The 14,171-nt window shown below is 29.7% G+C and overlaps 2 protein-coding genes across 2 annotated transcripts; both read right to left on the bottom strand.

The window, feature by feature from the left end:
• Nucleotides 1-4,250: 4,250 nt before the first annotated feature.
• Nucleotides 4,251-5,516, bottom strand: LOC107605402 (ethylene-responsive transcription factor ERF003-like). Its single transcript, XM_016307277.3, has 2 exons — nucleotides 5,396-5,516; nucleotides 4,251-4,868 (listed from the first exon to the last, which is right to left on the bottom strand). Exons 1-2 carry the CDS (start codon nucleotides 5,476-5,478, stop codon nucleotides 4,349-4,351), a joined length of 603 nt encoding a protein of 200 aa, XP_016162763.1. The 5' UTR covers nucleotides 5,479-5,516; the 3' UTR covers nucleotides 4,251-4,348.
• A 3,443-nt stretch (nucleotides 5,517-8,959) lies between these two features.
• Nucleotides 8,960-13,462, bottom strand: LOC107647659 (disease resistance protein RPP13-like). The gene is made up of 2 exons (XM_021105193.2): nucleotides 12,820-13,462; nucleotides 8,960-11,196 (listed from the first exon to the last, which is right to left on the bottom strand). The coding sequence occupies exons 1-2, from the start codon at nucleotides 13,460-13,462 to the stop codon at nucleotides 9,200-9,202; spliced, it is 2,640 nt and encodes an 879-aa protein (XP_020960852.1). The 3' UTR covers nucleotides 8,960-9,199.
• Nucleotides 13,463-14,171: the final 709 nt, after the last annotated feature.

Raw genomic sequence — 14,171 nt, 5'->3', positions numbered from 1 at the left:
CACTAATTATTTTTATCGACGGTCCATGCGTCGCTAATAATAATAACAGTAATTTTACATTGTTACCGATGATATCATAGCGTCGGGTATGGTTGAATTTTATCAATGAGACCTTGACACACATTTTTATTGATTATCGACGCTTTAGCCGTGGATTGGTCCGTCGGTAAAACTGAAAGTTGTTGATGATGTTATGTTAATAAGAAAAGTCGATGTTATATTGTATAAAATGCATAGAATATTACGTGCCATATAATTTAAATCTTGGAAAAGGTTAATATATATTTATTTATTTGTTTATTTTACTGATAGAATGATTTTTGGAGAAGTCACATGTGATATTTTACCCAAGATTTTATATTATCAATCCAAACTTTCAATGTTAAAGGATCGAAGGAACTACATGCATGTAATAAACTAATAATGTACTCTTATATGTATCATGTATGCATGTCATCATGGCTTTACATTTTTATTTTTTTTAGATATATTTATACAATTAAATTTTATTTTATATATTAAATGTAATACCTAAACATTTTATATATCCTTTAGTTTATTCTTAAGTTGCTATACTATAATGATAAAATAAAAATAAAAAAATGGGAATAAAGTTGATTAGATGTGCATAATGTAGGAGTTGGGTGACATTTTGTCTTAGTCATGATTGCTAAGGATAAGAATTGCCGGTGTATGTGACAGGAATCAAGAATTACCTAATTTTATTTTTCTCATTTGATGAATTGAACCCAATCAATAGGATCTCTCTGGAGAAATTAAATAAGGGAAAGTATGAGGAGCCAATGGAATATTTATACAATATGTACAATAGAAGTTTAGAGAGTATTAGAGATATAATCATTAGTGTTACCTTTTCCCATCAACTGAAGCTTTTGGGATGAGTGGTATCATGCATGGTATTAAAGCGTAAGATTTGAAAGGTCAAGAGTTTGAGCCTTGGTGAACCACAAAATCAATTTAAATTTTTGGGAAGATGTTTATTATCGCTAGTACTCAGATGATTATTCTAAATAGTATGAGAGATGTTCATTTTGTAACTCAATACACATTATACAAATAGTCCATTGTCTTCCTAGCGGAATCCATTAAATAATGTGATTTATCGATAATGACTAGGAAACCAACAAACTTTGAACTAATTAATGTCATTCAACTAAACTAAATTAGTCAAAAAAGTTCCATGCAAGGGGATTTTTGAACAAAACACTGAAATAGTACGAAATTGAAATGGTAAACAATAAATAAATAAATAAATAGTTAGTTTAACTTTTATGTGCATTGTGACATGCAATAAACTGGTATCTCTTGGACAAAAATAATTAACTTTCATGCATACACAACACTACCATCTCAAAAGATTAATCATTTTCATCTACGTAGATCATGCACCAAATTAAATGGAAGATTAAAAAACGAAATCATTACGTACACTAACATTTATATATATATATATACATAACTTAAATTTATAGAATAAAAATATGAAAGTTATAGCACTAGCTAGGTAACCTTGTAATAATTACTAATTAGCATGAAAACGACATATTCACTTCTAAAACGCATATTATAACTATTAGATCTTAAACGGATATAATTACCTAAGCATGGAGAAAAAAGGGATATACCCGTTTTGAGCAAACAAACGATGATAGCGATGTTAATAATGACTCTTCCAATTTTATCGTGTGTATTTTCTCACACAAGAAAAACTGTACTTTATAATGAAAATAATTTAAAATAATAAACTCAGTTTAAATAATAAGTACTGATACACTTAAAATTATAACGAACATTTATAGCAAAATTATGGTAATTTTTAGAAGTTGAAATTTTGAGGGAAAAAAAAATTATAATAATCGGATATTTTTGTCTTTTTAAAACACTAAAAGTTGAATTTATTTTTTATATAATTTTGTTGACAATTAATGAAGGCTCGTCAACTGACTCGAAAGACGACCGAAAAAAACTAAAACAATTATTCTCTTAAATTTTTAGGTAATGAGAATAATTTCTATGTACATATAGTCATATAGTGCATAATTGTACGCTACCAACCACAGAATATTTCAAGAAAAATGATGAATAGTGATGGTAATAATTAGGGAAATATACATTATGTGTAATTTGAAATTTTAAACATTTTAATAAGTAACAAATTTTTATTTATTAATGCATGGTGTTTTGTAAAGATAATAACTAGGTTTAGATATGAAAAGAAATATAAGTGTTAAACTATTCACATTAGTGAGGAAGGAAAAATATGAAAAGCAAGTGAGATCCACAAAGAAGTGAGACTTGGTTAAAAAGTAAATAAATAAAATAAAATAATTTAAAAGGGAAAAGAAATGGAACTATACATACTGAGTCATGAAGATAAATATTGAAAGTCTCTTAGGATAGAAATGAAAATTGTATTATAAGCTGTTAAATAATTTTATATATTTAACTTAATATATTTTATTGAATTATTTAATTATGAAAAAATTTAGAGAACCAACTACAACACAAGCCAACTCAACTCAATTCTTTGTATTTCTAGTTTTGAAATTCGAAAAATTAGGATAGTAACTAGAGAATTGTTTTTTTTTTTTTTTTATAACAGACCTTCTGTTTTTTCAATTAGTTGACTCTAATTAATTACACTCGGAGTTAGTTACCTAACGAAATCGTTTAATTATTTATACTACTATTTTCACATAAAAACATTTTTGCAAAAGTAGCTATTGTAATTAAAAGGAAAAACTACCATTTGTACCCATGAATTTTGCGAACGCTGACAAAAGTACCCATCAAACAAGAAAATTAACGTTGTACCCATGAAAGATGAATTTCGTGTGACAATAGTACCCAAACCGTGATTTTTCGTTGACTTTTTAATAAAATTTCCAAATTACCCCTTCTATCTTCTTCCCCAAATTCCAAATTTCACAACCCTCATCCTTCGTCTTCCTCTACTGCTACCAGCCACCAAATTTCAAATTAGGCGCCACTCCGAATTCCCTCATCAAACGGAAGACGCCCTCGGCATCTCCCATTCGACCCTCGTTGCAAAGAACACAGATCATAATAATGTAAACCACAACGGTTGGTTCAATTTTGCGGTGGCGCATTTCATCAAATAGCTTGCGTGCACCAACAGAATCAACTTGGCTGCAACAGCACTGCATCAAAATGCCGTAGCTCACAACGGTAGGGGAGAATCCACGCGACACTATGTCCCCATAGACCTCCGACAGTGAATCAAATCTGTGGGTGTTGACGAGGGCGTGAAGAAGCACGTTGCGAGCCTTCAAGAGAGGCAAAGAAGAGACGTTTCTATACACCGAAAGAGCTTCTTGGACATGACCCAATTCGCAGAAGGCGACTATGAGGACGGAAGCGAAGTTGGGTGCTTGGGAATGGGTGAGCGCGCGGAAGAGCTATAATTCAAATGACATAATCTCTCCATACTTATTTAGAGGTCCGAGTTTAAATCTCACTTCTAACTTTGGAAAAAACAATCTCTTTCTTTTTCTAGTTTCAATATAATATTAATTAGATTTTTATTAACTTTACCTTTATTTAATAATTTCTATCAACTTATAATGTATTAAGTAGAGTTTTTTTCCCCTTTCACAACAGATAACTTGTAAAATGATGCAACTCTAACGAATTTTTTATAAAAAAATGTTATTTATACACTAAAATTAGTCACTAAAATCAGTCATCAATGTATTTATATATAAATACATGTGTGATTTAATTTATTTTCAATGTGTATTTATATTTTAACATGTATTTTATACTGGTAGCTAATTTTGGTAACTAATTTTGATGTACACGTAGTATAACCTTTTTTAATATGCATGTTAAAGTAGTATTAAAAAGACATTATAAGGACTAAGAAACAGTTGTGTCAGAATCAAGAGAGATTTGAGGGCATAAAATTCTACAATCTTTGACATAAAGGGCAGAGCAAGTTTTCTAAAAACTCGTGCCCCTTTGACAAACAAATGCTCCTTGCTTAAACAAATTGAACATGTCATGATCATATAGAAACACAGGGCAAGAGAAAAACATAAAAAATTTTACAGATTGCAACATGATTTGGGATTTGGGATTATAGCAGAATGCAAATCATACTCAATTGTTTTATCTACTAAGAATATTTTTTATGTATTTATTTTATGGCGTATATTAATTTAATAAATATTTTTATATTACCGAATGAAATATAAAATTTACACTATACAAATCCCATATATCACTCAGTGATATAAAAATATATGAATTTAATATACGAGATAAAATAAATAGAAAAAACACAGGTTGATTAGTGATTACTAAATTAAATATCTTGGTGTGGAAAAACAGAACAAAGTTCAATAGAGCCATAATGAAGAAGCTCCTCAATCATTTGGTCAATGTGATGTTCTTCAAGTGGCTTGAACTGTGGACCAATTTGGTCCATACCCTTAACTTTCTTGACAACCCAATTGGCCTCTGAATCTTGTTTCACCTCTTCCTCCTCATCATGTGTTCTCTTTTTTGATGACACAATTGAATCACCCTTTTCACTAACTTGTTCTTTGGAGTAGTTACTATTATTATGATTATCATTTACCCTTTGAGGATCTTGTTGCCGAGTTAATTGCAAAGAAGCCATGTAGCATCTGTGCAATTTTGCGGTCAAAGTTGGTGAGAGAAGCTTTGAAGAAGAAGATTGAGAGACATTGTTGTTGGTAGTGTTAGGATTGAAAGGGAAATTGGTTCTTGCTCTTGCACCACACATAAGCCTAGCTGCTTCATCATAGGCTCTAGCAGCATCCTCTGCTGTTTCAAATGTTCCAAGCCATATCCTTGTCTTCCTGCAAATTAATTATAAATAATCATTTTTTTCTTTTAGAATTCCCATTTAAAGGGAAAAAAATATATTACTTGCATGAACTTTTTTCATTTTTTTTAAAGTTCCCAAAATTCTACTGAAAAATAGACAAGTTTATTTATATTCAACTAATTCGGTGCTAATAGATAAAAAATAAAGACAATGAAAATGAGAGTTTAGCTAACACACGTTAAAGTTATTAGTAGTAAAATTTAAATTTTATATTTTTTATAAAAAAATTAATTAATAATCTTAATACAGAGGAATGCTAAGAGACCAGCAATTTTGATATTTTGTAACCATCAATTAGTCATCAATAGTATTTTTAATGGTGTGAGTTACATCTAATGATAAAAATCACTCACTTTTATTTTGATGGTTAAGTGTTGATCAGAAAACACAAAAGTTGCTGACTCTCTAGATTTTTTCTCTTAATATATTCTAAAAACATAAAAATTTGGAATTTAGAATTGCATGGGATATTATGCAAGTTAACTAAAGTGCACTTACAAAATGGGGTGGCGAATTTCAGAGACCCAAGAACCCCAATGCCTTTGTCTCACACCTCGGTATCTCTGTTGTGATCTTGCCATGTTTGTGATTTTTGGGGAGAATGAAAAAATGGTGTGTTTATGAGTGAGTGTGTGTGTGAGAGTGAAATGGAAGGGTTGGGTTTTTGTAGTTGGAGTTTTGGATCAAAGACAAGCCACTCTTTTTCTAAACAACCTGGCAACCAGTTATGCACATGGGCCCACAACAATTTTAACATCTAAGATATTTCTTTTTTCCTTTCCTTCAAATCTTAGCCAGCCTCAAATTATGGACAATTTTTTTTTTTTTTGCGGTAATCTAGTGTCACTCTCGTATATTTGAGTGAAGATTCTCTGGAATGAGAAAATTAATAAAATGATAAAGGAAAGAGTTAATTATTATTAAATTTATAATTTTTATTATATGTAGATTTTACTATTTTAATTTAATTATTCTATTATTTTATTAATTTTTTATTTTAGAGAACTTGATTCCATATATTTTCGTGCTCATTTAGTAAATGGCATTTTAAGTTTAGGTACTACATTCAATTTTAAATAATTCTTTTTTTAAATTTTTTTACAAAGGTATTATGATTCCATAAGAGAATTACATTGTGGATCACATGGGTCATCATAGCAAGAAAACAGATAACTCGCAACAAAAAAAAAATATTGCATAATCAATAGTGTATCAGAAAAACATTTAAAAAATAAAGAAAAAAATGTAAGACTCAGTAAAATTTATTATTTTTTTCTTAGTATTTTTAGCTATTAATAATCTAATTTTTTTAGTTTAGTAATCTAATAATATACTTTTAACTCACATATTTTAATATTGATGACTAATTGCTAACAAAAACAAAATGTAATAAATTCTATCAGTCATATGATATTCCTCGTAAAAAAATTTATAAAGACCATTCATTTCTAACTAAATGCTTATTTAAAAACTTAGATAACTTAAATAACCATATTATTATTTTTAAAAAAGAGAGAGAATAATTGGATAAAAAAGTAAAATATAGGAAAGAATAATAATTAATAAGGATATTTTTTTACAATCTAATATTAAGATATTTCTAGTTATTTATTAACTTATGTGTATAATTAATTGTAGAAATTTATTTAAGATTGAACGTAAATAAAAAAAAAATGTAAACCTTTTATATGCTCATGCAAATTTGCCTACCTTCTATTGTTTTTCTTTGGCTATGAACTATAATTTTGTCTATATCGCAAGTTGCAACTATGAAATAGGTATTTCAATGGACAATTCACATGTCTTTTGGTTTATTCTACTTACTACTAAATATTTTCAGATATGTCTATTTTTCGAAAACTATTATTTGGCCATCATTTTAAATACCCGCAATAGAAAAAAAAAATATTGCTATTAGCTACTAGCCTTAATTAATTTAATTTCTAACTGTAATATATATAAATATTAAAATCTAAAGGTCAATATTTTTTTAACCAGAAAGCAGTTTATTTTATCATTACTCTTTTTAACCTAAAGTTTTGAAGGATTTTTTTTTCTGAAAAATGGAAAAAGGGCACATTAGGTCCCCTGTTTTCTCGAAGGAAAAATATGAAATCTATGTGGTCGCAATCATTTTGATTCTCTCATGTGAGTATGGAGAAAATTGTGGATAATGACTTGTCTTTAGTGCCCCATGCCGTGAAACTTGAACTGCGGTATCTTTGAATACATCATTATGCAGCAAATTAAGAAAGATTAAAAACATGTCACTCAAAAAAAGAGAAAAAAACTAAAAATATAAAATTGCGACTCTCTATTTAAAATTGGTAAAATAATATCTCATTTACCAAGATAGCTAGAGAGACTTTTTATTTTTAATATTGGAGACGAGGGTATGTTTTATGTTTATAATTTTTTATTTTTAAATAAAAAATTCGTAGATCAGATTTATGTTTATAATTTTTTAATTTTTAAAATTTGAGTGTCAAATTTATATTTTTAAATTTTTTATTATTTTAAAATTACTAATTTAAGAATTTTTATACTTATAACATCTCAACATAAAATCTAATTCTCAAATTTTTTATCTCCACATTAGAAGAAAAAAAAAATAAACCTACTCATAATAACATTAGATAATACACTAGTCTATTTCCAAAAAAACTAGCCAACTAGAGATTATAAGTGGAAATGTCTATACTTTTTTTCAATGAAATCAAAAAATAAAAAGCCATCGTTATTTTAAAAAGCATGGAGCAGTTCCTTCTTAGAGATACGTAATTATATGAGTGTGTATGTGAAATTAAAATCGTTTACATTTCCTAATTTAGAGTTGACATGCAAAGTGTGAAGCTTCTGACAAATAAAATGGGTTTTGGAAGGTGATATTGTCCTTACAAGCTCTGATTATTCATTATTAGAGAGTCAAAATTGAATTAAGTATGTAGTTTGCTAAGTTTCTCTGTGAGATTAGCAAGTTCAATTTGCTAAGTTTAAGAACTAATTAATTTTAACAAAATTATTATTTAAATAGTAATATTTATTTATTTATTGAAAAATCAACAAGTTGATCAATGATGAGTTGATGACCAAAGCATATTCTAATCCTCCATAAATATTGATATTGATGGATGGAAACGAAAATTCAAACACATGCCCATTGCTAAGCACTAATCAACAAAATTTTCTTACTAGTAGTGCGTTTTCTGCACATGCTATAACATATTTAATTCGCGCATACATGTTATGAATAAAAATATAAGAATAAGGACGTGGGTGGTATAAAACTAAAAATAGGGGTGAGAGTTTTGTAAAATGAATAGAAACATGAGTAACTAAATCATGAATTCACATGAAATATTTCATCTCAACTAAATAATGAATAGTAAAAAGTTATGAAATATAAAATAAAATAGTGTACAAAGCATTATTATTATTGTGTATCTATAATTTAGGAAGGTGCATATTTTCATAATTGGGTCAATAATCCCAATTGGGACAAATATGAGTTAAAGTCAAAGATTCTTTGACCATCATAATTACCCCAAAATATTAATAATCGGCGAGAAATTCAATCAAACCTAGTCATTACTATTATTTTATCAAATCACAAATCACTGATCCATAGCGTAAAAACAACCCTCTCTTTATTCTTAATTTGTTGCGTGTGGGGCTGGGAGCAACTCATCATGGAGATAATACGTATCACTGTATCAGTACTTGGGAGAAGCTATAAACAATTATATTTATCATAGTCATCATTCTCTAAAATATTTAAATATTGTACATTTGGTAACTAACGAGTGTTCCGTTCCTGAATGTAATTAGTTATTATTTGGTAGTTAATTGGTTTAAGAACTTTGGAGCTTAATATTAGTTGATAGTTAATATACAGCAACTAAAAATGGTTTTGTAAGATAAAGATGACATGTGCAAAATTTTGTTAATAGAGAAAAGTTACTATATCAAAAAGCAAAGAACAATTTTGAATATAATTTATTTTCACACCATGTAGATTAATGTTTACAAGTGTAAAAGAAAATATAGAAATGTATGTACATAATGAATAAGCAGTAACCACATGATATTGCTGAAATGTCAACAAGTGACGGGTGCTCTATAGCCTATATAGTATAGGAAAGTTATCAGGTGTACCCGAAAATATTGGTATTTTAGTTGTTTTAACCGTTGATTTTAATTAATATATATTATATATATTTTTTATAATTCATATCAACGATTAAAAGAATTAAAACACCGATATTCTCAGTACACCTGATAACCTTCCTATATAGTATATAACTATATAACATGCATGAGTTTCCGAACATGATCTGGCACTTGTACTGCTTCTAGATTCCAATTCCTAAGTGCGAGAAAGAACTCTTGGAGGCAAGGCAGTGATCCTTCATCTATTCTAATAGCTTTCAATGTTGAATCCGCTAGGGTGAGTGATCGTAGTTTCCCGAACCACCCCTTTTGGATGTTTAATTCATCACCCTCGAATGGGCGGACATAAAGTCGCATCAATTCTGGCAGGTGGCGCCCTACAAGACACAATTGGTCTTGTGTGAATTTAAACCGTATCAACTCCAACCCGATAAGATTTTTGAGTCTAAAAACCCAATCTGGCACCATTACTCCATATAAGTAAAGACGCTCAAGGTGTGGAGGAGGACTAGTTAGTGACTCCAATTCAAGGATTTCATTGTGTTTGGCATTTATCAACAATGAGCATAGATTGGTCATGCTCTCTATAGCATTGCACAACCACATTCCATCCTTTCTATCAACATTTTCGATCTTCAAACTCCTCAATTGCTTCAAATTCTTCAGTTCCCCAAAAACATCACTTGCATCAACCCCGGCTAATTTTTGTAGAGCCGTTAAATTTGCAACCCCTCTCTTTAATTTTACACCTTTCCACGCTTTTGTCTGCACATTAAGATAACACAGCTTTGTAAGTGAGTAAATCTCCACTGGAAGATCATTCACATTGGTCCCTTTTAGGTCAAGAGTCTCTAGGTTTCGAAGCTTTCCGATGGATTCGGGGATGATCTCAATGTTGCTATATCTTAAATTTAGGTATTTCAAGTGGACAAAGTTTCCAATTGTTTCTGGAACATGATCAATTGGTATTTTCTCAAAGTCCAGTGTCACCAAGAGCTTGAAATTAGAGAAAAGTGAGTTCACAAAAGTGCTTATCGTTTCCTCCTCATCTATAATATCATAAAGAAGGAAAGAACGCAACAAGCTACATTGGTTTCTATCAGCACTTGTTCTCAGATCAGCAAAGTCAACATTTGTGCCAATTGATAAACGTCTACTCCATTTATCAAAACAAAATGGGCTACCTTTCTTCACTTGACAGAAGTTGAACTCTTCACATTTCTTGACAATGAAGTCATGCATTAAATCATGAACTCTACACTTTCTAACTCTGCTGTAACTGTTCACATAAGCTACCTTAACCAAGCTCCTAGCAATGAGCTCAGCTAAGTACTCTTCTCCAACTTCTTGTTGAGTTTGGTGCTCTCTGCACTCCACAAACCCTTCAGCTATCCACAAATTGATGAGCCTTGCCCTCTTGATTGCGTATTGCTCGGGAAAAAGGCCAAAGTACAAGAGACATGACTTGAGGTGGTAACTAAGATCCTGATAACTTTCTGACAGTGCCTGATGGTAACCTTTAAGATGAGAATCGCTTGCAAGCTTTGATTGAAGGCTGTTGTACACCACCTTCCAATCTGAGACTCTTTCTTTCTTGGTTGACAGAAGAGAAGCTATAGCCACAATTGCAAGTGGCACACCGTCACACTTTTTTGTGAACTCTTCAGATAGTTTCATCAACTCTTCACAGAGATTCTTAGAACCAGATTGAAATGCCTTCGAATGGAAGAGTCTCAAGGCATTTTCGGGTTCTAGAGGCTCCAGTGGGTAGGTATGAACTTTTGCTGACACTTTGCAAGAATCAGCAACACCCGTGTCTCTTGTTGTAATCATTATCATTCCATTATTTTTCGGCAATGCCAATTCCACAGCTCCCCAAAGCTCTGTTTCCCAAACATCATCAAGTACTATTAAGTACTTCTTTTCTTTCAAGTATTCTCTTGTATCTTCAATCAAAGCATGAAGGTTGTTGTCCACATTGCTTCCTTTCATATCACCAAAGCTCCGCAGCAAAGCCTTGAACAACTGCACTCCTTTGAGTGAGCGAGATACATCCACCCATCCATAACAATCAAAAGAGTGCTTTTGTTGTTCTTGCTTGTATACATTTCTCACCAGAGTCGTTTTACCTGTTTCAAATCATACATGACCAAAAGGTACGATTAAATATGTATAAAAGCGTCTAAGATAAAATTAAAGAACCATGATTAAAAAATAATTACTTCTAGAAAAGAATTTAAATAGATTAACAAAAAAAAAAAAACTCTTTCCAACTATCTCATATTCATGGGTACACTAAATCAACGACCGAATTAATAATATATATTATAATATAAACTACGTACACATAAAAAATAAATAAAATAACATATATTTATATATAAATATATAATAATTAATTTAAAAAATATTTTTTTGTATACATAGCATTTTTTAACTCTTTAATGCATGTTATTGATGTTACTTGAATAGTAAAATAGAAAAACTAATTTAAAGATGATAATATAAATCATCAATAAAATAACAATAATAGTTTGTAATTATCATCTATCAGATACAAATATAACCAAATAATGCATATCTAAAATATTCAAATAAAAAATGAGAGAGTAGGTACTTCCTTAATTGTTTACTATTTATTAATATAAAAATGATATATTATATGAGAAAAATAAATATAAATATGATAAACTGATTAAAGAATTAATAACATCTAATTGTATACGATCTTACCTTTTTATTAATAAAAACATAATATAAAAATATTATATTAATGTGGCAACAATTTACTTCAATATACAATGAAGATATATTTTAAGTGTTCAAACTTTATTAACACTTTTCTCTTTTTCATTATTATATAGAGTTTTGTGTTTCTGTAACTGTTTTCTTGTTTTTTTTTTTTTCACATTTTTATTAAAAATATAAATGTTAAATTTATCAATAAAAAAAAGCTTCACGGATAGAGTGATCGACAAGACCCTAGAACATAAAAAAACATATGTTTTGTGTTAACAAATTATTATTTTAAACATGATTTATTTCAAAAACTTGGCACTACTACTCCTAAATTTTTGCTTGAAAATTAATCTTTAGTGTTTTTGGATGATTATGAGCTAATTGTATCTAGGATTCTAAAAGGGATGTCCGAATATTAGTACCTAGTAGTATTATTTCAAATTGTAATAGTCCAAAGAATTAATAACTTGCGAACTATTTTTCCTATCGTCCTTCACAATAATTAGGAAATTAATACTCATATTGATTTATAAAGTTACACTCATTTTAATTTAGTTTTTAAAATTTTAATTTTATTCAATTTGATCTCCTTATCTAACTTAATATTCTGTAACTCATGTTAGTTTTTATTATTATTTTTATTAAAGAAATTGTTAACAATATTTTACTAAACTTTCTAATAGTTTGCAATTGAAACTTTTCTATCTCAATAATTTGCTCCCTACGAAATATTTATAATCTTAATTCTAATTTTACTTAAAATTGTTAAAATATTCTTATGAAGTAAAATGAGATAAAAAAAAATTAATTGTCATAGTTTGTAATTGTATCTCAAATATGTTATTAATAGTTCTATACAAAAATATAAAAAATTAATGTGAGTCACGTATGTCAAATTAAAGAACTAAATTGAATAAATTATTTTAAAATTTAAAGACTAGATTAAGACTTAAATATAACTTGATATTTAGGATGTAATATTTTTGAAGTGTAGAGAGAGGGAAGCATAATACCAAGTCCGCCTTCGCCCACCACGGCGATGACTGTGCGAGCAGCACCGCCTTCTGAGAGCCAGTTGTTGAGCTCTTTCTTGGCATGTTCAATCCCCACAAGCTCTTCTTCCTCAGCAAAATTGGCTCGCAGTCGAAGGTAATGCCGTTGCGGTGATGAACTGCGACCGCCGCTTGATTCTGCAGCAGCTTTGGAGTCGCCATACAGTTGTCTTGCATCCTTCAGTCTATTTATTGACTCTCTGATTTCGCCAATCTCAGATGCAATCTCATGGCGCCCTACACAACTTTTGAGCAAGTCACAAATTTTGCACAGAACCCCAGCAACGGCGTTTCGCCGTCCACGGCGTCGATTGTGGTGGTCGTCATCATCATTGTTGGCCACCTTGTACAAGTAAAGGTCGATCACATCTTGAATGTGGATGGAAACGTGTCTGATTTGAGCAACCCACTCCTTTCTGCTCTGATCAGAGTTCTCTGCCTCCATCTCCGCCTTTGCATCTACATCCCTCAGATACGCTCGCATCAGCCGTAGATCGTCGCTGATCCTTTCGATTTGGCCACGCACGCCACTCAGCAACTTTGCCTCATTTTTTAGTAATGGGATTAGTTTGTCAACAACAAGGTTTACTGCTATTTCTGCCATTTAAGTATTTGGTTTTGGATAATAACATGTATTTACATACTCACCTCTATATATACTAGTAGTAGCTGAGAATATGGATAACTTATCCATGGTGCATCAAGAAAGGCACATATCTCTTTCTTAAAGTAATATAATCATGTGTGATGAGGAAATTAATTAAGGAACATATTCTAACTTGTTCTACATGTTGCTTGCTCTATGCAACAATTATATATCTTGATTCACCCTTTGTTAGCTCAATACTTGTTGCTTGCATTTAAAGTTATGCAGTGATCAACATGACGATCATGGTGAATATTCAGATAAAAATAAATTTTATGTAAACACGTATTAGGTTAAACAATTTAAGAAGTCACTCAAATAGTTGATATTTTTTTAGTAATTAAAATTTAATACATATAATTAATTAAATTGTATTATTTTTGTTAAAATTAGGCCAGACAAATTAATTTGACCAAAAAATGGTGAATCAAATCTTGAACCGAACTAAATTAATATTATTTTTTATAAAAAATGATTACAATATCCTTATTATAAAAAATGACTAAAATACTCCTATTATATATATATATATATATATATATATATATATATATATATATATATATTGAAAACTTTAAATTCTAACCCTATAACGGCGGAGAAATAAATGACTAGAATTTAGGATTCTCAAAATTAATATTATATAATAAAAGTATTTTAATTATTT

The sequence above is a fragment of the Arachis ipaensis genome, chromosome B6, assembly GCF_059453495.1.
Source record: "Arachis ipaensis isolate K30076 ecotype BB chromosome B6, ASM5945349v1, whole genome shotgun sequence".
NCBI lineage: Eukaryota > Viridiplantae > Streptophyta > Magnoliopsida > Fabales > Fabaceae > Arachis > Arachis ipaensis.
The sequence above is the reverse complement of the archived record's forward strand: the minus strand, read 5'-3'. Positions and strand labels throughout refer to the sequence as shown.